Source organism: Fundulus heteroclitus, chromosome 15 (genome assembly GCF_011125445.2).
Source record: "Fundulus heteroclitus isolate FHET01 chromosome 15, MU-UCD_Fhet_4.1, whole genome shotgun sequence".
In the NCBI taxonomy this organism is placed as follows: domain Eukaryota; kingdom Metazoa; phylum Chordata; class Actinopteri; order Cyprinodontiformes; family Fundulidae; genus Fundulus; species Fundulus heteroclitus.
Window position 1 is genome coordinate 23,928,500 of NC_046375.1, and position 22,543 is coordinate 23,951,042.

At 41.7% G+C, this 22,543-nt stretch overlaps 1 protein-coding gene across 2 annotated transcripts in view; it reads left to right on the forward strand.

Moving 5' to 3' along the window:
* The window catches only part of pnocb (prepronociceptin b), a 29,061-nt gene extending 10,778 nt beyond the window's left edge, over positions 1-18,283 (forward strand). The window contains exons 1-3 of one of the 2 annotated variants that reach the window (XM_021310245.2): positions 3,305-3,384; positions 5,380-5,634; positions 17,361-18,283. In XM_021310245.2, the coding sequence (XP_021165920.2) occupies positions 5,497-5,634; positions 17,361-18,005 (783 nt within the window). In that variant the 5' untranslated portion in view covers positions 3,305-3,384; positions 5,380-5,496 and the 3' untranslated portion in view covers positions 18,006-18,283. Of the gene's footprint in view, positions 1-3,304; positions 3,385-5,379; positions 5,635-17,360 lie in introns of those variants that run through there. The other variant, XM_012851885.3, reaches the window with a different exon arrangement.
* Positions 18,284-22,543: the final 4,260 nt, after the last annotated feature.

A 22,543-nucleotide genomic window follows, 5' to 3' on the forward strand; every position in this document is an offset into this window, starting at 1 on the left:
GCTCCCTGGAAATGTTACCGGTCCGTTACATTTGCCATTACAGAAAAACATAATCATCTCTCTGCACATTTTCATCAAGACCACAAATTAATACAGGCCAATTAACTCTATACATATGTGATTTTGGACTGTGCAGGAAGCCAGGGAACAACATGCAAACTCCACACAGAAAGTCACCAGTCATTATTTGACCCCTCAGGCAACGGGTTCTCAAACCTTTGAGAGCAAGTATCACTTCAGTAAATGCCAAGTTTTCCCAAGTACGTCCATCTTGGCAGACATTTTTAACCCAGTGTTGCTACAGAACCAGAGCTTTTTTTGTTGTTGAGGAAGGCATTGAAACAAGAAAGGGTGGACAAATCTTATGTAGCGGCACTGCTTTCATTGGTTGAAGTATGCAGTTTACGTTTGGGATCCACCTTTACTCCAAAGTTGAAATGTCCAAGTTTGAAGGTGGACAAGTTAATAGAGAGACCAGTCACAATCAGAATTCCTGGTGAAAGTTGATGGTTTCTCAACAACCCGAGCTAAAAATCTGATCTGGCTGCCTCCCGTTAAAAAACAAAAACAACTACCGCTTCTGACATTTTGTATCCGATTAAAGGTAGAGTCAGCGATTTTTCCCGATTCCACTCTGGTCCCAAATCCACTCTGGTCTTATTTCTTTCTACTGAGGCCTTCCTCTTCTTCTCATAAACATGAACACGGTTTGCTTCTTGTGACTCTCAGCCATGTTCAAAGTCTACAGCATACCTCTCAACTTTTGAAGACTGTTGAGAGTGAGATTGTTGTCGGGGGGGGGGGGGGGGGGGGGTGCTTGCTGTTGGTCGATTTAAGACGGTCCAACGGGGGGGGGGGGGGGGGGTTCTGTTTTTCTATTCAACACTGTCCAACGGGGGGGGGGTAATAACACATGACGACTTACCATTTCATTCGCACACAACACGGACCGTACAAGTGTTTCACTTTGGATGAGGGAAACTTGTTTGCGCGGCGGCGGTCCTTTCAGCTGTGTTACCTCGACTACTGGACGTGCGGAAACCATTGTACCGCAAATTGGTTCCGCCATGACGCCATGAACAGCTAACACCGAAGCTAACCGCTAAGCTAGCCGGATACATAAACAATAGAAGAGGAAACTAACAAGGAACATTCACACACACCGGTGTTAAGTGAGCTCGTCAGAATAATTGGCATGTGGGACGACCAATAGATAAGGCGATTGGTTATAGTTTTTACAGGCCAGCAGCTCCCACATAGAATTTTCTAACCTTTTTTTTCTTAATACATAATGTATTTACTACTTTCAGGATGGAAGGATGATTTTACCCAGTCAAACAAAAAGTTTTTCTGAACAGGATTACCAACTGCAGCTTTAAATCTTTCACACATACGATGCTGGAACACTTCCTAGTGTACACTACACGTTTAGGGTACACTAAAATCTTGTTACACGTGTTGCATATCAGTGGCTATGTAAATATGTACCCTATGATCAAGCCTGCACTAATTCGCATAAAGAGACGAGACACAGTGTAGTCACAGAAAAGCTGTTATCCTTACGCTCTCTGGTTTATTGTTCGGTTCTGTTCACTTTTCCGCTGGCCTCAGCTTGCAGAAACTTTTTCGGGGACAGCACTTTTTGTGGCAAAATGGAGACACAAAAATTAAAGCCTGTCACGTAGCGTGCAACGCGGCCAGCCGAGGACTGCTGCAGCGATACATTCATGCTTTAAATGAACTTAAATGTGTGTACCCTGCATTTAACATGCCCTGAGGAGGAAACCATCACAGGTTACTCTCAGCTTATGGGATAAATTAGTGAACAATAATGGAGTGAAGTGTGTCATGGTTTATGGATGGAAGGTGTGCAAATAGATGGAAGTGAGCGACATAATAAACATCCATAAGTGGTGTCACTTTAACCTGCACTGTGTCGACCGCCTGATCAATACAGATCAGTGCATCTGGATAACTGCTGGGGGACAGATGGATGGGTCTATTGATCCAGGACACCCATGTCATGTTGACAGGTATTTCCATTATAGCTCCAAATGATGTGCCGACGGCCTCCTGTGTTCTTGCACTGTAGATATGCACTGAAAAAGTTCTGAGAAGGATGTTCTTTAATCTCCCCTACGTTTTCCCAGATAGATTTTTATTTGTTTTTATTTTTTGTTAAGCATACTGTTATGTGAAACATTTATCTGCTGACTGCTTCATAAAGCAAAGTTAACTCTCAGGCAAAAGCAGACTTTAAACATAAAGTACAGGAAGCTATGTTTGTTTAGGAAGTTTCTTACATTTTGATGGCCTGTTTGGGACATTTTATGCAGGACAGCCATTTAAAGGCTGGTTGCACAATGCTTTGCTCGACAGCATCTGAATGCTTGCAGGCGAACAAATGGCTCTCTTTTATCTAATTACCAAAATATAAATGCTGCACACAAAAAAAACAAAAAAAAAACATCTGGATAGAAGCTTGAAATGTCGCCCGCTATTCATGATGATTTCATGGAATTGTTATTAATATGTGAACGCTGCGTCTTTGTAACACGCCATCGCTCACACCGGGCGTCTGTTTAACTTGGAAAGGGCCACTTAAGGGGCGAACATGACAATATGAACGGGGCTTAGTCAGCAGGCGGGCAAATGATCATTGCGCAAAACATTTCAGCGAGCCAAACAAACAGCTCCCCCCCCTAATGATTTCCCATAAAGATGTTTAGAAATGAGCAGAGGAGCCATGCACGAACTGCCTCGTACGCCGCTGACTACAAGCGGAAATGTGACCGAGTGGAAACGGCCACGGTGTGCTTGTTTTCACCTATTCGTTCATTTTTAGCTCAGTGCGCTCATCAATACGACGGCCCGTGCAGCCCGTCGCCAAAAGCTTTCCCCCCCTTCTGCCCGCAGGACTGTGTGCTCACAGGTGAATGATTTACTGTCTGCGCGGCCTGGCAACACCGGGATATTGCTGATAAAACTGTTCACTGCAAAAAGAGAACTAAAAATAAGTAGAATTTTCTTGAAATGAATGTATTTGCTCTGGATTTGAGCAGGTAAATAAGATTATCTGCCAATGGAATGAGTATTTTTACCCCTAAAATAAGATAATTAGACATCCTGGACTTGAAATAAGATGATGGAGATGAATTGTCCCTATTTTAAGTGCAAAAATCTTATTCCATTGGCAAATAATCTTATTTACCTGCTCAAATCAAGGAAAAATACTCTCATTTCAAGACGATTTTTCTTATTTTTAGTTATATTTTTGCAGTGTTTTCCGTGTAAACTTTTCAGGCCTAGAACGGTGACAGGATTGCTGTAGAACACGGAGGATGCAGTCTTTTGTTTCTCAGCAGCAGCCCTCCTTTTTTGCAGGTAGCATTTTAAAGTCAGCTTCAGAGTCACTTCTCACCTCCCCGGCAGGTTTAAAGAACACGCTCTCGCTCGGAAAATTGCTTCCAGCGAGGCACAAAATCTCGACTGGCCAAGCATCCAGAGCCCATTGTTTGGAGCGGGAGTTTCCACGGACGTGATCGCTTTCCGCGCGGGAGCTGTGGGGCAGAAAGCAGAGGCAGGCGGATAGAACGAAAGCCCGGAGCTTAGCCGTTCAGGGGAGGGAAAACATGATGGGCTAAGTCCTGCAGACGGCGTATCAGCATGTTTTATTAAGCCATTATTAGTTTAACATAGAGTTATTTCTATTTAGTCAAGAAATCTACTCTGAAAAAGGGCCCTTCTTTAGCTTGCATGTGTTCGCCTGAACAAAGAGGTGGACTGGGTTAACATATTTGATTAACTCTACATTTTGGCCACATTTAGAGCTCCACAGACGACTTCATGTGTACGGACTCATTTTTTTTTAAACCATGATTTGCACATTTACTTGGTCCACGAGTGTTGAAACTGCAGTCCACCCGAGGGCCGGTGTCCTTCAGCAAAAAAACAAAAACCCAGAACTGTAGCTGGGCTCAGTAGAACTTTACCACATGCTGACAGGGCAAAGTTTAGATGGACTTTACTTAAACTTGAACTTTTTTTTATCATGTTAACCTCTTTACTGTATGCTGATTCCAATCCTGAAACTACACAGGAATCCTTTTTGAATACCATTACTTTTGTTTCTTAAGAAAGAATTTAATATGAGCCCAATAAGATAAAATATATCAAATATCAATCATGCGGTTATAAGGATTTCTTTAGATTGACATTATTTGTAGGAACTTTTTAACGTTCGTGTCTGTAGTTTTTAATTAAGAGCAGCAGTTTAGCCACAGATCCAAATATATAGATGCTAATGAGTAAAAAGCAATACGCACCATAATTAATTTTGGTCAGGTAATTAAAAGGCTTATGTGGTTGTGCTCATCTGCAGGACGTGTACACGAGGGTTAATTTTACTGCTTCCTTTTGCTACTCAATTATGAGAAAATGTCAATTATATGCTTCCATAACTTGATTTCTGAAGAAATCAGGAAACGGTCACAGATTTAGTCCTTTCTGCGTGGACGGTGCAGTGCGGTGTTTCAGACTCACAGACCTGCAGAGGCAACAGAAACGGCTCCTGCTGAGGTACCAGTCACTGAGCACAGGCAATCTATGAGGTTCTGAGAGGCTGTTTTCCTTCATCATCTCTGTGTTATCAGCTGATATATTGGGCGAGCGACAGAATAGATGTGGGTCAGGGAATGAAGGTCAAGCAGCCAACCCAGCTGTGCACCTGGCTCACGCAGCAATTCCCCAGTCAGACATCGGGCCGCTCCTGACTTTATTCACTTCCTTTTTAAAATCCCCTTACAGCTGATTCCTGTATTTTTAACAAATTACTTAAACGTATCTCTGTTGTTTTCTTTGAGCTTTTTCAAAACTCACATGCGCCATCACCTATATCCCTCCAGCCGTTATTGGACAGAGTGAAAATAGATGAGCGTAGATTATTGTTGCCGCCGGGTATGACCCGTGGTTGGGCTTTTAAGCTAATCCCTGCAGCCATATATATATATATATATATATATATATATATATATATATATATATATATATATATATATATATATATATATATATATATATATATATATAAACTGCAGCAAATCCCCAACCTCTGCTCTTGGAAAAAGTCCAATTTGTGAAGCAGCCCTCGAGCAGAGGATGATTCCTGCCCACTGAAATGTACCCATTTTCTCATTTATTGCCTTAGGTTGTGCTCTCTCTCAAACCCACCTACACGGTCCATCTCCTGATGTTGGCTGAACACTTTTCCACCACCAACGCTTTCAACTGACCGCACAGATCCAGTTAATTATCTAAAAAAAAAGAATAAATTGGTATTGATGCAACATTGCTGTCACTCTCTGTGTTCTCCCCTTGTAGGCTGGAGCCAGATCCCACAAGCATCGCCTCCCAGATTCTCCAGCTGCTGACTCCTTGTTTAAGACTCTGCTTCCTGCTGGGCTCCTGTCCCTCCCTGCCCGCCTGGCTGTGCTGAGCATGAAGATCCCTGTGTGGTGCCTGGTGGTTCTGCTGGGATGTCTCTTCACCCCTGCCCGCTGTGACTGTCAGGGGGAATGCGTGGCCTGTGGGCTGCTCCTACAGCAGCAGCAGCTGGAAGAAGCCTTCGATACCATAGTGAGTACACGAGCCCATGCGGGTCTATTTGTTGTGGGTCCAAATTGCAGCGTGTGTTCCTACAAACTGAATACGATGAATATTTTGAGGTTGCAATCAGGCAACTAGGCTTGTTTCTAATAAGGAGCATATTGAGCCACGACCGGCTGACCCAACAAATCCTAGGTTATCATCTTTAAATGAAAAAAAAAAAAAAAGTCAACATTATTCCTTGTGGTAGGAGCTTAAAATCCCCAATTTCACCATGGATACCACAAGATAAACGATATATATGAGTTTCTTCCAGATTTTCTTTTGTTTGAAATGATAAAAAATGCCAAATGTCAATGAATACATTATTTATATTAATGTTTATATATGTCAGAATTTAGATAAAAATCTGTCATGAATATAGCCAATAATTAAAAAATGTAATACGTTTATCCGTGTTTCTTTAAATAAGCCAATGATAAACATAATGAAATGATTAAAAGTGAAATTTGCTAATCATAAAACCTTTTTAACTGTCTCAGTAGCTTATCAAAGAGACTATAACATTTGAAATTATGCTGCTTTCCTCAGCCATTCCACAACCATCTTCCTATGTAGTTATCTCGGTTGAGTCCAGATCCAGATCCAAAGCGACCCGCCATTCCTCACTAGATCTGCTAAGACTAGAGGGAACGTTCAGGTTCTGGATCAGACTGTCAGTTAGGTAATAACATCAGAGACTGTATGTTGCTGTAATTTGTAGGCGGACCTGCAGTGAGGAGGTCTGCCAAATCAGCCGATGAGGCTAATTGATACTGCGTAGTCTTATCCGCTCGTTTCACTTCAATTGTTTTTGTGAATCAGTAGCTGTTTAATCGCTGTAAAACCAGTCCTTTCCAATAACCTGCTTCCAAAGCAAAGACCAAGCGTGCCTCTGGTGAGATCAGAGGACGCAGAGATCAGCTGATCAGAGTTCTTCTGAGGATCTCCATGTCTATTTCTCTCTGTTTTTTTTTTCCTCTTTCTTCACGTGGTTTAATTAAATTCACCATTGATAAGTGCTTCCCCATATTCAGCAAAAACTTCAGAACTAGATGTGAGAGCGTTGCATGGAACGAAACATGGTTAGGTGATTGGTGAGAAAGGACCAAGCCAGATTGACATCCGTAGTCTTCCTTGGCCAGACATCAGAGATCAATAACGTCAAACAAAACCCTGGAAATGTTCTTTTATTATCACTAGTAATCTTGTACCAACGGGTGCCCATATAGTGTAAAAAAAAATGTTTTATCCTTTCTGTGCACACAGGTGGTGCCGTTTTGGCATCCAAATAACGTGTTACTCAAATCAACTGAAAACATTCATAACCGTGACGTATGAACTGCACCCGGCCCCTGAATAGAGCATAGGTTTTATGCCTGAGCCCAAGCCCGACACGAGCCAGGTCGGGCCTTGATGACACGCGGAATGTTCGGGTGCGGGTCCGTACACAGGGAATCAGTCAAGAGGGCAGAGGTATCCAAAAACACTGGGCCGAGGCAGAGTCCAAGCCGAAAAGAGGCCAAAAAATCACTAGAGGTGAGAAAGCCCGGGGGAAAAAAGTCTGGTAGAACGCTGGCTGGTAGAAACAAAGAGGAACTGGCATTCTCTACCCCAGAATACGAACATGCGATAGATCCAAGGAGATAGAGCTAAACATGCCTGGCATACGGTTGCAAAAAGAAATGCGTGCAAAGGGAAGTCGTTTTTCAAAATTCCCGACCCATTGAAAGATACGAGTGTGCGAGAAGAAGCAGCACCGTTGCATGCCTACTGACTGACAGCTCACAGTGTGATGGGAAGGGGTGTTCACAGTCGTTGGTGCAGTTCCTACATCACTTCCGGGCTTCTGCTTCCGTTAATAATGACCGTGTTCAAGGATTGCTTATACTGCAAATGTGTTGGGGGCCGTCAGGAGATTATTATCCAGCATATTTCAATTATGAACGCAAGAATGTCTTATACTAAGAATACGGCACGTTTTACATAATGGTTGTATACTTTTGTCTGATTTTAACCCAGGTGAGTCAGAAATCGACCAGCTGTGGTGTTAAGCAGCAGACTGCAGGCTGGCTACATGAGCAGATAACCTGAACAATCAATCAGCTACTGGCATCTTGTTATAGGCCTACTATGTTACTCTTTAAAAAAATGGGTATTAATCAGTGTAAGAAAACTTTTTAACAATTTAATTACAGAACAATATAGAATGAATAAATCTTAAAGATAACAATATTATGACTTTAACAATGGCGATTTTAGCAGCAGAGAGGGTAAAATCTTGTTATACATTTTTTGTTTTCAATCTTTTGTTAATATTCTTAAAATTAAGATTATTACACTAAAAATGCCATACTGGTCAATGCCTTTAGGGAAACTAATGTTGTTTATTGTAAACCAATCTAAAATGGCTGCTTTGTTTTTAGAGTCATACAGCTAAACAAGCCAGCTGAGACAGGATATTTTTATAATCCAAAGACACTTATCAGCTACAGCTTTACTGAATTCATAACTAATAATGCAAAGCCACATATATCAAAACCCAGTTCCTCCAACAACAGGCACCAGCTGCCAGGTGGTTCACCTATTGACGGACCATCCTTGTCATGGTGGTTTGGAAAATGACCCAAGTGCAAATATCCTGGCAATAGCTCTTTCATAAATAAAATAGAAAAATGTACAGGTGTGCTGGCACAAGGAGAACAGAACATGCAGCAGGGACAGAAAAACAGGTAGACAGACAGAGAAACAAACTATAACGGGGTTAAACGGAACAGGGCTGCTGAGGGGGGGGAGACTAATTAACACAGAAGAGGCTAAACTAAGAAACTAGACGTCTCGTCACAGAAAAAGACAAACATTGAACTGAGAGAAAGAGCTCCTAATGCACCAAAAACAGAGCACAAGAATAAACTAAGAAACTAAACCCAAAAGAATAACTAATAAGGCTGTTAGCACAAAATAAAACCACAGGGAAATGATGAAAACACAAATATAACACCAGCCCAAACCCTAAAACCCGCGGATCATTGCGACTATTGTATAAGATTAAACAGTTAGAAGACTGGAGAGACCTGGTTTTAGCTGTAATAAATTAATTATTTTATTCCTATTTTGGACACGGTGTGTCTACATTTCGGCAAGTTTGGGCAACGCTTCGTGACCGACACTAAACACCAGCCTCTTCCTCCCTTCAAACCAAAACTTCAGCATTCACACAGTCTCATTTCCAAACAGTCCGAGAACGTCAGCGGCTAAAAATAGTGTGTGGGCGTCCATGAGTAACTGTAGGACGGCTAATTTAGCTGATAACGATGCAGAGAAAGACAGCTGGGACCTTTATGGAGTTGTAATAGAACTATGTAATTGACTGCTCCTCGGTAGCATCATCTCGGGCTTACATCGGTGACTGACACTTTTTATCAGCTCCTCATTGTGTTAGCCGCCTTCCCATTGAGCCGAGCCCCAGATGGAATCCACAGAGCAATTCCATTGTTTCCCGTCTCCAGACGGAAAGGAAGGTGTGTGTGAGGCCGCCGCTGTTTGTTATAATGTCAGGACCCATTGATTTGTTCTGGAGCAGATCCACACAACCGTGGATGAGACATACTGTAAACACACACACACACACACACACACACACACACACACACACACACACACACACACACACACACACACACACACACACACACACACACACACACACACACACACACCGTCTGCCTTCCTATTCATTACATAATGAATTATATTATTCTCAAAGGTAAATGCCAACTTTTGTTTACAACTAGGCTAATTATCTGTGATGTTGTGATTTGGAGAGCTCTCAGTAGCTCCATGCTTGACTCTGATTTGGGGTAACATTCAGGACATTGCATCAATGTAACATAATAAAAAATATATATACATTTTTTAAGCAATATGCATATATTTTTTAAATCTTTAGTATACTATAAAAATGAAATAAGATGCGCATGTGTCGTTTGGGAGATTGAAAAGTCTTACCGTGTCTGTGTGGTGTTGTTTCCACTGAAAGTGAAGAACTTTTAAACCATTGTTTTTATATTAACGTTATAATGACTACAAATTTTCTCATATATATATATATATATATATATATATATATATATATATATATATATATGTATATATATATATATATATATATATATATATATATATATACACACCCAGGTCCTTTCCGACCAAAACTGAATCCCACAGGGTTTCTGCAGTGTCTTAAAAACCAGTTAAGTCTTAAGTTGAACTTTGCAAATTTTAGGGCTTTAAAGTAAAAAAGAGAATCGTCCTTGCTTAAATTACTTTCAGTTAAATCCTACATTTTTGTAGCTTTGACCGAGAAATTTTGGTTTTATAACACTGTTAAAAAAAATTAACACTGACTGGACATTTTAACCAATCAACAAATTTTCTGTTTAAGGAAATTAAATTTATAGGGGAAATATCATGCAAAATTCACCTTTTTAACTCTTAAATAAGTTTTTGTTGTGTACATGGAATCTCTAGGAGTGCAAAAAACGTTGACATAGTCAGGTTTGGGTTGTTGAGATCCGTACCAAACCGCAGACAAGAGTTGGGAAGCCGCATGTTGAGTGAAAAATGGTTTAATAAATGAATAAACAAGACTTAGAGGCAGACAGGGAACCAGGAGCACGGCACGAATGAAGACAGAACAGAGGAGAATCATGGAGGCAGACGGAGGACCTAGCAATGTGTCTGGCAGAGTGAGCAGAACTTAAAGAGGAAGACACAGAGGGAAACATGGGTTGATAATTGGGCACAGGTGAATTAGAGGGAAATATTAAAGTAAGTAAGATTTCTGTAGGTCTCATAAAGTCTGGAAGTGGTCTCACAGTATAGTTATTTGTCTAAACTCCTGGATCTAATGTCAGGAGAATGTCCCCAGATGTACGGGGATCCATGTTTATCATACCACTGCACACTGGGAGGGCGATGATAAGGGTGGTAGCCACTGCTCACTGTTAGAAGAAATATTGACATGTTGGGCTCAGCTAGTCTCCATAAACCCATTAGGAATCAGCAAAAAGTCTTTTTGAGCCACAACCACTCCAGCCGGGTCTGGTGTGAAATAAAGGAGGTATATGTGGAAATATATTTCATGCAAACAAACTATTTTATCAAAATAGATATATGTGATCAAAACAAATTTCCCCCAGAATTTCTGGTTGTATACATACCAGAAAAATCGGATACATAAACACCAGAAGTGCGAATGCGCAGCCAGCAATCAGAAACTAGGAAGGACCGAGCTCACACACTGGTGTTATGTGAGCACGTCAGAATGATTGGCATGTGGGACAACAATAGATGAGGTGATTCCCCTGGAACCTCAGGGACAGAGGAGGGTGAGAGCAGGAACAAAACTCTGACAAATCCCTGCTCTTTGGTGTGAACAGCATTGATTGGTCAGAGTTTTTACAGGCCTGCTGCTCTCACAGAGATCGATTTAATTAACCTCCTTTCTCTGAATACGTAATGTATTTACTACTTCCAGGATGGAAGGACCATTTTACCCAGTATAACAAAAAGTGTTTCTGAACAGGATTACCCGCTATAGCTTTAATACTTTTGCCATGAGGGGCCGTGTCACTGCTGAACAATATAAGAACTGTAACTCCGACTTGGCCAGTCAGCCTACGGGAAAGCAGACATTTTGACCTAAATGAGAGGGGGAAACACCGTTTCAATAAAGGTGTTGTTTTACCCAGTAACAGACGTGCACAGGTGCTGAATTGAATTACAGCCTGTATTAACACACCCGGGGTGTTCCCTTCTCATTGAAGTCAAGTTGGCTGCCGTAAAACGGGCTAAACAGACGGATTTAGGGATGTGGGTACCCACTCAAAAGGTTGCAGATGCACTCAACAGCACCCCTACTCAAACTGAGTGGTGGAAACTGATAGAGTCAAGGAGAGGACAATGCACGCACAACATTCTTGACAATCAGGTTGTGAGAAACAGACGTTTACTCAGCGGCTGATCTAAATACATATCAACACCTTGACTATGGTGCAACCTATTCCCTCTTGAACCCATCAGAAAAATCTATGTAAAGGCCGCCGTTGCCCCATAGTGATAAAACGTCTGCTGCAACCAAAGGTTTTCCACAACTGCCTTCTTGGCCTCTCATGTATATAAAAACAAAACTAAAGTCCCCCCCCCACACACACACACACACACACACACACTCATTTCACTCATAAACTCCTTTAGATTGCTCCACTGATCTGACGTGGAGAATCCCCTTGGTGTGCTCATTCAATTTACGACGGATAATTAATTTCCGTTGATAGATCCGTGGCGGAACTCCCTCTTCTCCTGCTCCTTTGATGCGAGCAGGTCTTCTGATAACAATGGCAATTTATCTCGTTTGGGCGAGATTTGACGAGGAAATGGGATTTGCCTCTCAGCCTAAAGTGAAATTTAACTCAGAGCGCAGGGTTTAGGTAAAAGGAGCGATGTAGACGAGTACGTCTCTTAATCCTCTCGGCTGCTTTCAGATGATTAGAAGAAACCGTTTTGAAACATCTAGAGATATCGTTTTTCTTCTGTCATGTTTCTGATGTTCAGAAAAAGTCCTTAATATTTTAAGAGGCTTGCCAAAGTGCTCATACCCGTTGAGCCTTTACAAATCTTGTCATTTTACAACTTCAATCCTTAATGTATTTTATTGGGATTTTATGTCATACAGACCAAAGTGAAGTATTGCATACTGAGATTTCTATCGAAGGCCTGGTTCTTGCCACTCTTCCATAAATGCCAGATTTGGAGTGTGTATAGCTAATAGTTTCCCTCCTGGATCAGATTCATCCAACGTAGTTTGGGATCTCTGTATTACATAGGTCTTTTCCAGTTGTATCTTGACATTTGCATGTTGAGATGATCAACTGAACAGAGCTCTGCTGTGGAACCATAGGATTGGATATGAATTGGTCTTAATAGGTGCCAAGGGTAGTTATTGACAAGGTTAGCAGTTTAGCTAGCATAGCCAATGATTATGAAGTCGGGGTAACCAGCTGATTATCAGGAAATAACAGCCTGTTTTAACCTGCAGACCTTTAAAATGGTATGACATGAGGAAAACAGGACACAGAGCACTGGCAGGGAACCTGGCAAATCAGACGGGGGACCAGAGAGCAGGGCAAATGAAAGAAAGACTCTGGCAGTGATCAACGACAAGCACTGCAGCTTAAACACTGAAGCAGGGTTGGTGAAATGGCAAGTAAACTAGAGAAGCTAATCAGATGGAATGAGGAGCAGCAGCCGGAGAGAGCAGGTTGAGCAGATGATGGAGGGAGACTAATTAACTAGTGTGGAGCAGAAACACAGACAGAAGAAACCCAGGGAAACAGAAATCTAACAGAAATGAACTCATAGTGTACAGAACACAAGACTAAACCAAAAGGCTAAATGCAAAAAATAAACTAACGACACCTACTAACAATGATGAACACATAGAGGAAACAAACTGAATATGAAAATAACAACAAGGAAATTGTCACAAAAGAAAATCATAACCCTAACTCCTCTAGATTGTGACAGCTGTGTTGACTAGCCATCACAGTGGCAAACTTAAAGGACTGAGGGCAGAAATTTGGATGGAGATAGATGGTTGTCATGTCCCATTCCAAATTAACTTAGCTAACAACAGAGAAAGGAGCAGCTATTTAGCACCCCCGCTGAGTCCCACATGTACCTTTACGTAACACTAACACAATAATCTTAATATGTGTATGAGGTGGTGAAGGGCTGCAAACAGAACAAGCTAGGTTGTAAGCTAGGTTGCTAATGCTAAGCTGCCGTCTTAGCATTAGCAGAGCTTTGGCTTTAGCATTTGCTGCTGGGATAATGGAGACATCATTTAAACTGTTTATAAGGACATACCTTGTAGAAAAATTGTAGGCAGGTTGGTGAGAAGAGATGAAGGGAAAACAGAAACAATTCGGAGCAAGCTCGCTTTACTGCAGGGGCTCAGAAGGCCAGGTTCAGGCAGATGCTTTTATTCTTGGCTGGGATGCAGTCACTGGATATACAAACAGCAAACTGTTCTTTACTTTGGACCCAACTTGTCTTCGAAGTTGCAGTCTGTTAAGTTACGAGATCTAGATGTTCACCTGCGTCCGCCCCAATGCAGCCTATGGAGAGCTGCGGGCAAAGAGGAAGAACGTTGCTGCATGCAGTTTTGTAGGATTCCAGCTGGGACTCCTTCTCCCTCTGAGCTGTCATGAAAATTGGTTAATGCTGTGCATCGTGGGGTTCAGAGCTTTTATCAGTCTCTTTTGCTCTGTGTGTGCAGTTCAGTCCTTGTTCCCTCCATGGCTGGCCAGGACCCAACAGCTCTTTGTTATGTAGTTTCACATCTAAACCTTGCTTTACAGTCCCCAGACACTATTTCCTTGCTTGTCAGCTTTGCTCCACAAATGTTGTCAAGACCAGTCTTAAATCCCCATTTTTGTCTTGCACAAGGTGGACTCAAGATTTTTTTTCCTCTCCAAAACATTAATGACCACAGCGGCAGTAACATCACTTTCTTTTCTTTTTGTTTCTGACTGTGAAAAGCCTGGCTGCATTCCAATGACACAAATGAAGCATTTCACTTCCAAAACGTCGACAGCCCCACCTTCTATGTGACGAAGATGAGAGATCTACATCCTCTCCACTTGCTCTGTCTGCAGTAAATGCTCACTGTTCACTTTTAGCCGGATGTGTGCGCTGTTCTGAAGTCTCTGATCTGCTGTTGCCATGACCCGCGCCCCGGATAACTGGGAATTTCCACAGGCGTGTCTTTTTAACTTGTTAACAGCTTGCCAGATGCCTTGGGCAAGTGCCGTGTTGCCGAGGGTCTGCTTACATCCAGCACAGCAGCTGCAACGGAAATGCTCAAGACCTTTCCCTGAAGCGGCCAGTTGAGAGTTTGTACTGAATTTAGAAAGCGGGCGTCATCCTCGACAGTCGGTTGGGGGATGATCCAGGTAATTAATTTGCCTCTTGATGTGGTGAGGAAAGATGTATCGCCAGGTTACACCTAATGAACACCCACGCATTCCTTTAGACATTCATATCCAGATGCCAAAATTTCAAATGCCAAATATTAAAACTCAATAATATTATGATCATGGCAATGGTCTTGAAAATGGTCTCATATTGGTTTGTTGTTGGGACTAGGGACTAGGTCTCCCTCACCCCAGTTCCCGGTCTTATCTCAGTCTGAAGGGGTGTTGAGTACAACCGTCGCTAGTTCTTTGCTGTTTCTTCACTAATGTTCTCTGAGGCCGTAGCAGAACAGCTGTAAGTAAGTAAAACTTTATTTACATGGCACTTCTCTAGATAAAAATCACAAAGTGCTTTACAACAAAAGCTAAAAGCAGAAAGACAAAATTTAACAAAAGCAGATTTTAAAAGGTACGCTTCAGTTTCCCTTCAAAATAAGCAACTGAGTCTGCTGATCTCAGAGGCAGAGGAAGGGAGTTCTATAGTCTTTGGGCAAAAAAAAAAGAAAAAGCTCTGTCTCCTTTAGTTTTAAATTTAGTGTGGGGGACAATCAGCAGGTTGGGGGACAATCATCAGAGCCCTGATTTTGGGGAGTAGGAGTGGAATGGCTCAGCAATGTACACTGGTGTCTGTTCATGCAGAGCTCTCCAAGTGCAAACTAAGACCTTGAAATGCGCTCTATAATAAACCAGGCGCCTAAAGTTGCATAAGAAGCGGGGTCACATGACAAAATTTAGAGGATCTTGTCAGGAGCCTAGCTGCAGCAGCTTGTATAGGCTGCCACCGGTCTGTGGAGGCACAGAATGCATTGCAATAATCCAGACATTGTATTTATGCGTACTGAGATTAAATCACATTATGGTGGACTGTATTTACAAATTAGCGGACCTCTTAATGTTATTGGTTTGCACTGGATTTTATTTAGGAGTATCCAGTTAAACAAGGCTAACTATATTCTAAAACTACCCGCATCATTGTCCCACGAAGCGTACTGCGCTGGTTTTTGATGGTATGCCCCATGCAACTCTAATTAGAGACTTTCGTCAATCACTGTGCGCAAAATCTTTGTGCTAAAGCTTCCACTAGTGATGCTAAGAAAAGACTTACTTTGTATTCAGAATACATCCCGAAACTTATGCCCAAATAGCAAAGATGTGACCCTTTAAGAAATCTGACGGGAAATCAAAGAGTCAAGAAAAATGATGAGTTGACAGGAAAGTCATTAAAACTGCACTGCCTACCTGTTCTATATTAAAAAGTTGGAAAACATGACAGGTGTAATTTGAAAAGCAAAAACACATCTTTATCATAAGGAAAGAGTCAATCAGAAATAAATAGGTATCGACAAAGGAAATCATTTAGTTGCTGTCCTTCAGGCCAGTTTGGCTATGTCTTTCAATTTTGGAGCTGTCAGTCATTCTGCGGTCGCAGATTTCACGCTTGTCAAATGATGGACATCTCATATTGGTGCATAACTTTCCATATACGCTGACCGTAGCAGGAACAAGGCCCATTAAAACCCCTACAACACAGAAGCCATCCAGTCAGGCTCTGCTGCAGAGCAGTAAAGAAGTGATCGCATGCCATGTTTTTACAGCATGTTTAGAATACATTAATATTTAGTCATAAAGACAATTTATGGAGACGAAAAGGTCTGCGTGCTCTAACTATATTAACCTGTAGAAAAGATGAACTTGACCTAACTCGAATTCTTCACAGGACTGGGAAACTTGTCCCTGTTTTAGATGATTTACGGTCTAAAGCTGATCATGGCATCAGTAAATAACACGTAATGCAGGTACTGTTCATACTTATTTAGAAAAAAATAATACCAAGATTAGTGAATACTGGACTCTTGTCACAACCCTCCAAACACCAGACATGCATGAATATGTTTTTGTATGACGTTTACCAGACTTTTGTATTATTGAGCTTAGGAATCGTGTCCAATGTAAGTCTTTTCAGCCCTTAAATACTGTCCCAGTTTTTTTATGATAAGAACAAAAATAAATAAATAAATAAAACCATGTTGAAAGTCATGCTTGGCTGGCCCAACCAATTCACAAACGCATCTAGACATTGTTATTCTGACATCTTTTGGACCATTTCTGAATGTTGTTTAGATGGTAGGTGGGCTGCATGGTGGAGCTGTGGCCTTCCAACAAGAACGTTCTGGGTTAAAATCCCATCCTCAGGTCTTTGAAAGGAGTTTGCATTTGCATTCGGCGCTCTGTCTTCCTCCCGTAGTCTAGTTAGGTTAACTGGCTACTCTAAATTGCCCTAAGGGGTGTGTATGGCTGTTTGTCCCGTGTGTCTCTGTGTTGTCCTGTGATGGCCTGGCGACCTGCCCAGGGTGTACCCCATCTCTTGCATCAGCACCAGCACAACTCAGTTCACTGTGAAGAAGCAATGATGTAATAATAAGGGAGGGGAAAAGCTCCTCCACCATGATGTGAAAGACGAAAAAGTTACTCAGATAACAACTTGAGGGTATTGCTGCTAAATCATGGTGTTAGTTTTTCCCATGCCCTTAATGGTGCTGATAGAAACTGTAACTGTCTCGGTTTTCTTACGTATTTCAGACTAAATAAGTGAGAGGAAGCGGAATGAGTGGAATCGACAGAGCAGTCCTTCCCAATCTCTCGGTTGTACTAAACCCCCGCTTCCTTTCCCCTCTGCAGGTGTGTCTGCTGGAGTGTGAGGGTCACGTCTCCACCTCGCTAACATGGGAAGTGTGCAAACGCGCTGTGAAGCTGTCGCAGCATCCCACGCTCGCTGAGGGGGCCAGTCTGTTCAAGAGAGCTGGAGAGGAGCTGGCCCTGACCCCTCTAGACCTGAACGCTGACAGCCAAGCGCTGCAGTCTGCAGCAGCCAAGCAGCTCCAGGAGGAAGATCAGGACGAGACCCCCTGGGACCAGCGCAGCGTCCTCTATGACTCATCGCTGCTGGGATCCTCGGAGGAGGGGGAGAGCCTGCAGGGTCTGGATCTCAGCCTGACAGAGGAAGAGGCGAAGCAGAGGGGCTCTGAGAGCGACGGCCAGCTGGACGGGGAGCAGGACGACAGCTCCGAGGGGCTCGCCTTGTCCAAGCGCTTTGGCGGCTTTCAGAGGGGGCGCCACGGATACAGGAAGCTGATGGGCTCACCCATGAGGGCCCTACAAAAGCGCTACGGCGGGTTCATCGGCGTCCGGAAATCGGCCCGCAAATGGAACAGTCAGAAACGGGTGAACCAGCTGCTCAGGCAGTACCTGGGCATGAGGAGCAACCGCAGCGGCCGGCCCCGCAGCCTCCCCACGAACCGGGTCTGGAGGCAAAACAAACTGTGAAGCGCTTCTGTTTGGCCCGGTTACCTCAGCTCCTCAGCTCATCGTTTTGGTTCTCAGCAGGTCCTTCGGTTTGAACTGTGACGTCAGCATCGTGATCAGAACAACAGACTCTCATCTCCCCGCGCCTCTCTTTGTGTCCCTAAGTAACTGCGAATGTTTTGATGTCCCTCCTATTTAACACATTTCCATGCCATTCTGTGAAATAAAAGAATTAGAGAAGTGCAATTGAATATATTTTTGTGTGTCGATATAATAAAAAGGGGCCAAGTGACACTGGAGAACTGGCTGATTGTGAGGTTTTTCTGACGGAGACGCTTTAAAACACCAGGAATGCACTTCCTTACAAAGGCCCGGGGGGGAAGGTATTCACACCCCTGGAACCTTTTTACATTTTGTTGCGTTGTAAGCTTAAACATTGGTGTATAGTTGTTGACATTTTATGTGTTAGACCAACACAGAGTAGTTCATAAAGGATGGCTTTCAAGCTTTTTTTGTTGTTTTTTACAGATAAAATCTGAAAAGTGGAAAATGAGTTTCTATTCAGCACCTTTTCCTCAGATGGCCGTTCATAAAATCCTGTACAAGGGGTCCACCTTTGCGTAATTTATTGTCAGTATGAATCCATGGTCTTCCAGTATGAAGACCAGCGAACACAGCAGACAGGTAGGGGATTAAAACGCTTAAAGCAGCATTTGGTTTTAAAACAGTAAAACACAGCTCAGATGGAAGGATCTGTCTGTGCACTCCACAAGCCTGACCTTTATGGAAAACAGCTGCAGTCGAAAAGAGTCATTAAAGATCCTCTCTGAGGACTGCCGCAGGCCATGTAGGGGGTACTGCACATCTGGGATAAAAAGATCAGATAAGGCCACTTTTGATCTTATTCTTTAGCCAACATCCAAAACACTATGTGGGATGGGAGAGCTGCAATGCATGTCACCTCGAACACACCCGCCCCCACAGTAAAACATGGTGGTGGCAGCATCATGCTGTGGGAATGCTTTTCTTCAGCTGCTCAAAGCTGATACCTGCATGTGTTAGGGTGGGCCGGCTAAAGTCCAGACCTGTGTTCTATTCAGTATCTGGGGCAAGATGTGCAAACTGATGCTAGACAATGCTTTCAATGCAGTCTTTAGTGTATTTAGCAAAAAAGGAGAGGCAAAAAAGTCAGCTTCAAGGTGTAAAAAGCATTAGCTGGAGCTAACGGTGGTTCTGCAGGGAGGTGGAGTAAAGAACAGGGCCACAATTTACAGGCATGCATTTCTATACAAAAAAAAAAATTATATATTTTTTTAAACCGTTTAAAAAAATAAACCGTAAAAAAAAATATAATTTGTTTTTTCATTCCCTTTCAGTTACACACTTCTTTGCGTTGATCCTTTACATAAAATCCTGATAGAATAGATTTGTGGTTGTGACGTGACAATGGGGACAGAATGCTTTTCCACGGCACTGGACCTCGGTGAATAGTTCTGCAGTTTTCTGCACTCTTCTGCAGGCTGGACCGAAATGGACTCATCAATTAAACTAGCACAACACAGGTTTCTGTTTTTTTTTTTAAAGGCTATTTCCAGATTCTAAACTAATCCACAGCTTTTACCTAACTATAAATTCCAAGTTTCCCAAATGTCAGCGCAGATTTAAGTAATTCAATTGGAAATGGACCAACAACACTGCGTTTCTGAGATAGTTCAATTAGATGTAAATAAGGTTGGACCATGGGACTGCTGAAGCACAAACTCTTAATTACTGCTAGGAGAGTCCAATTTTCTGCTTAAAGAAATTTAATTAATTAAACACAATGGCGATAAAATTGGTTTTCTGAACTTTGTAAACTCAACAGAACTGCAGACGATTCAAGCAAGGAGGCTGAAACAAATCACGATGCTTGTCTCGTTTCTGCTGCCTTTCGGTTTTGCTCATTATGTGGAAGTTTTCATTGCGAGCTCCGCACATTGTGGGTTTGTTTGGCAGCCGTGAACGGCAGGCTCCTGTCTGTGGAACATCACTGCCCCCTGGTGGCTGAGGAGTAAACCACACCGTTTGACCTGAGAAAAGAAAATGCTGCATTTTAATGAAAATGCAGAACTGGCACAGCAAATGTGGCATTTGTTCAGTTTACTAAAAATTGATAGTCTCAAGATTTTCTGCTTAGTCCAACAACTTGAATTCCCCTCAGATACATTTAGTCTGAATCTAAATATCATAATTATGACATCTCTTATTTTCAGCAGTTGTTGTTTCCTCATATTCTTCAACGCTTTCTTCTATCAAAACCTGCATTTTTTTTTAAATTAAGGATTTTTTTTTTTAATTAAGGACTTCAATACTGTAAGTGTTGCTGTAACAAAACAAAATATCAAACAATAAGTGGGCCATTTGTGGGCCCTTGTACTGATTTTGCCCCCCCCCCCAACTGCCTTTCAAGAAAGATTTGGTTCACCAGTCCAGGTGGCTGATGCAGAAGGAAGATTTTAGTTTTTATTTAGGGCAAAATTCTTAAAGAAAAGTTAAAATCCTACAATTGAAAATGTCAAGTACAAAACAAAGTATTCATCTTTTAATAAACACGCTTTTAACATTCTCTTTCATTTCATAGAAACATTTTTCCAGTGACATTTAATTACTCAAATGCAGACGTTGGTGCATTAAAATCTGCTTTGAATTTGATTATTAAAATTGGCTAATTACAGCAACTGGCCCAAATACTGTTATATTGCTAGACCAAAAAGGGTAAAGTTTCTTATTGTTAAACAGTCAAATTAAATTATTCAAAATAATTTGCCAACTGGATGACCATCTTTTAATACAACAAATGAGCCAAATCCTTTATATTTTATTTTGGATCTACAATGATTTACATTTTCATTTCCTACAAACAATCTGACTAATTTATTTAAAATTATCATATTTTGTAGAACAGGTGAAAAATAAACACTATTTTTTTGGGTTTAAAAAAAAATTAATTTTTTGGTCCTCAACTTCCGTTGACTTGACAATTTCGGCCCATGTACGGAAAAATTTGGACTCCCATGCTTTAGAAGAAAAAAAATCCACCTTGAAGCAATAGTTCAGGATATTTTAAATGAGGTTCTGTTTATAGGTCAGTTAATATCTTACCTGCAGTAGATAACACACTTTGCATCTTTGTTTAGTATAAATGCAGATTAGTTTGGCCCAGGAGGGCAAAGCTAATTCTTTTTAAGCTTTTCTAAACAGGGCCAACTCAGACGTCTATTTTTTTTTTTTTTAAAGAGACCCCAGTCTTAAAAACATCCTGGTGGTTTATTCCAATGGGATTTTCAGGAGCCAGTAAACTGTTGCCGTGTACATTGGGTCATTATTTGGACAGAAACTGATGAGTATTTACAGGAAAAATGGAGCTTGGAGCGATGCTCAATGACTTCTCCGTTTCCCAGGTAAAGAATAATCAACCTCAGAGTAAACAATCGCCAAATGCAAGCGATGGCGGTGTAAAGGTTCATACCATACCATTCACATAAACCACTGTTAGAATTTTGACATTGGACTCAGTAGATCTAGGTAAACATCTGGATTTGAACTCAGTGAGGACACAAAAAGTTGTCTAGTGTTAAAATAGCTGATTTTTCTAATTATAGCTGCTTATGTGTATTTTATAAACATTTAAAGAGTGATCAGTTTTGCATTAAGCACATTTCTATGCAAGCCAATAATATTTTCCACAGCATATGGAGGTAGTTCACCTCTGAAGATCAACCTGTGTAAGACGTACAGCAAACACCTACAGTGTTTCCAGTCAGAGCAACTACCAAACAGAAATGAAGTGAAGAAAAAAAAAAAACACTTAAATATTGTTCTTAAACCACTGTAACGTTTTAGATTATATTTGGAAATGTTCTCTTCTTAGTACGTTTCATCCAGGAAGATCATTGGCATCATGCTACCTCCTACTGTGTGAATAATCATCAACCTCATTTAAAAAAAAAAAAAAAAAAAAAAAATCTCCTAAAAGTTCAAGGTTCCCTAAAATAGCATTTGCATAAACCACTGTTGACACTCTTCAGATCGGAGCTGTTGTTAAGACGGGTCCGGCCGTCAGATTCAGCCTCCAGAAACAATTGATCTGGATTTATGAGGATGCCTAGAAAATGATCTACTGCAGAGATCCTAAAACATCTCTTAAAGTAGCCCCTGAGCAGAGAGGAGCAGGGGCAAGTCTGTTACTACGATGCAGAAAACAATGATTGTGCTTAATCAGCTACAAAGCTGTACTCGTTTTTCCACTACGAGAAGGGTCAAACCCATTCATCTGCATCTTAATTGTGTTGAAGTGTTTACTGGGGGTTTGATTAAAAGATCCGGTGCTTCATGCTAATGGCTGCGTGCGCGCTTTGAGAAGGCGTAGAAAGTGGATTTTTCCAATCAACGTTTAAGTCCCCACGTTTGACATCTGACCGTTTTTCTGTGATGTCATAAACAATAGAGAAAAAAATAAAAGTACACGGCAGCTTTTAACGGCTAGTCCGCACGGGGTTCTGGTGGACCTCCCTACTGCC